General features: G+C 47.8%; 1 protein-coding gene across 1 annotated transcript; it reads left to right on the forward strand.

Annotated features, from left to right (window-relative positions):
- Positions 1 to 216: 216 nt before the first annotated feature.
- On the forward strand, positions 217 to 2020 carry LOC104547633 (the record flags this gene model as incomplete). The annotated part of the gene is made up of 1 exon (XM_010193418.1): positions 217 to 2020. A coding segment is annotated over one exon (1804 nt), but the record flags the coding sequence as incomplete, so codon positions are not given.
- Between the last annotated feature and the right edge of the window lie 793 nt (positions 2021 to 2813).

Genomic DNA, 2813 nt, shown 5'->3' on the forward strand with positions numbered 1-2813 from the left:
GACATCCCACCCATCTTCCCCATCCCTGCCACTGTGTCGGGTGCTACTCACGGGTGACAAGGGAGTCACCTCACCTCATATTTTGGCGAAGGGCTGCACACATTGAGCCAAGAAAGTAACAGGGCAAATGGGGGTGGGGGAGGAAATAATGGTGAGATGGGACCTGTTTAAATGTGAGAAACGTTTTAAATCATTACTCAATTCACTTTCATACAGGAATTCTCTTTCAAGATTGTTTCCACCTATGTGGGCACCTGATCTTGGAAGCAATGGTGATTTCTCAGGGCTCTCATCGAAGCACTTGGTTGGAAATAAGGATTTTCCAGACCTGACGGGGACACAGAGCTACTGTCAGGAGCACCTGCAAAAGCCTCCTGGTGTGGACGTGTTGCACAGAGGTTTGGAAGATCTTCACCTCATCGAGTCTTGGCTTTCTCCGCCTGGCCCTTGCACTCAGCCTGAGGATTTGCTGAAGAGCAGTTATCCTGAACATTCCTCTTTGCAAAATAATGATACACTTCACCAAGAACGGTTTGCATTTCAAAACACAGGCTATAATCAGCATTCGTGTGGTTACGACCGCATGAGTTTAAACGGAGACTACGAAAAAATGGGGTCCAATTTTAGCACTTTTTCTTCTCGGAACAGCCTGAAGGAAGGCAGTGGCGTTCAGAAAGAATATTGGAAAGCTGAGAGAGCGAGAAGCAAAGCTCTGAAAAATCAGGCTCCAAACCAAACTAAGTATTCCCCTCATCTTTCCAATGCTGCTGATGCCTCCTGGGATAAACTGTCCCAGGACAACCAGTTGTTTTCTAAAAGATACGAAAATTTTACAGCTGCTCATAAACTGCCGTCACCTTTTCACCCATCGCTGTATTTTTTCAATCAGCCCCCTAAAGAAAATAACTTTTCTGGAGGGTTGAACAGAAAACCGCAGCAAACCCACGTGCAGAATGGTCATCGTAGCTTCACTTTGGGAGATGCTTTTAATAATAATGAATGTAAGATCCAGGTTAGTCCGAAAGAATCCTCTCTGAAAGTGTCTGAGTATGATTTATCTGTAAAAAACCTAATGCAGAATGGGAGTTACTCATCGTACCGTGGGTGTAGGTGGCTGGATGGGAAAACAGCAAATCCGACAGCGGCATCGGATATCGCGTGTGGAAACCAAGTGGTTCCAAGTCCTCAGTCGTCTTCAGGGGTCTCAACCATGTCTGGTGGCTCTCCCACCCATCAGGCTGTACCACAACCCTCTTACTACTCACAGCTCTTACCTGTCCTCCCTTCCAGGAAAGATGGCAGGTTACAAACATCAAATGGGTTTTCTAACAATTTGAGAGTTTCTAATTTCATCTCGGAAAACCAGAAGCAAATGAAACCCATTGGACGATCCCAACATGATCCATGGACTAATAAGGAAGGGCAATACCGTAAATTCCCCCTTAATTTTGCATCTGAGTGGTTAACGCAGAGGAATGCCCTGAGTGAGGACCCTGAAAAATACCACAGGTTTCCAAAAAAGCCGCCACAGGAAAACAGTAATAGAGACGATAGAGGAGGCAGGAGGAATTGCTTCCCTCATTTTGGGTTTACAGCCCCAAATCATCAGCAGTTCAATATGTTCCGAAAAAGCCATGAACAGAATGGTGGTAGCGTGTCAGACTTCATCAACCCTTCTCTTCTTCCTTCTTTCCCATTAATGTCTGACTTGAAGCAAAGCCCCAGCTTTCCCCCATTTAATCACCACCTGTTTTCATCAGCAAATCATCTCCCTTTTCCTCCGTCACCATTCCCGTTCTCAGAACTTTTCGATCTTTTTCACCACAATGATTTGAACCCCTTGAATCCCTTCATCAACGATCTGCTTTGTGGGGAAATAGCTGCACCGTGCTTTGCCTTTCCGAACCCATTTAACAAGTACAGACCTCCACGAAATCGCAGCGGTCCGGCCAACGAGCTCCATGTCCGACTGGAAGAGTGTTACGAGCAGTGGAGAGCTTTGGAGAAAGAGAGAAAGAAGGTAAAACCACAACTGCCACTAACTTTCTATCCAAATTGATGATTGCATGAAACGATTTATAGAGAGTAGATGCTCTGAGCTGTCACTTAGAGCCCTAGAATCACAGAATGGTTTGGGATGCTGCCTTAAAGCTCCTCCAGTCCAACCCCTGCCATGGGCTGGGACACCTCCACCAGCCCAGGCTGCTCAAAACCCTGTCCAACCTGGCCTTGAGAATTGCCAGGGAGGGGGCATCCACAGCTTCCCTGGGCAACCTGGGCCAGGGCCTCACCACTCTCACAGTAAAGAATTTCCTTCTAATATTCAGTCTAAATCTCCCCTCTTCTGGTTTAAAACCATTCCTCCTTATTCTATCGCTACCTGCCCTTGTAAAAAGTCCCTCCCTGGCTTTCCTGTGGAACCGCTTCAGGAACTGGAAGGCTGTAATAACGTCCCCCCAGAGCCTTCTCTTCTTGAGGCTGAACAGCCCAAATTCTCTCAGTTAGTCCTTGTAGGGAAGGTGCTCCAGCCCCTGATCATCTTCATGGCCTCCTCTGGACTTGCTCCAACAGCTCCATGGCCGCCTTATACTGGGGGCCTCATAGTTGGACACATCCCTGCAGATGGAGTCTCACCAGAGCAGAGCAGAGGGGCAGAATCCCCTCCCTGGCCCTGCTGGCCACACTGCTAGGGATGCAGCCCAGGATGGAGTTGGTTTTTGGGCTGCAGGTGCACCTTGAGGGCACATGTCCAGCTTCTCATCCCCCAGTACAGAATATTAGAAGTTAGAAGGGACCTCAAAAGCTCCCCCAGT

This window comes from Mesitornis unicolor, unplaced genomic scaffold (assembly GCF_000695765.1).
Source record: "Mesitornis unicolor isolate BGI_N332 unplaced genomic scaffold, ASM69576v1 scaffold12141, whole genome shotgun sequence".
Taxonomy (NCBI): Eukaryota; Metazoa; Chordata; class Aves; order Mesitornithiformes; family Mesitornithidae; genus Mesitornis; species Mesitornis unicolor.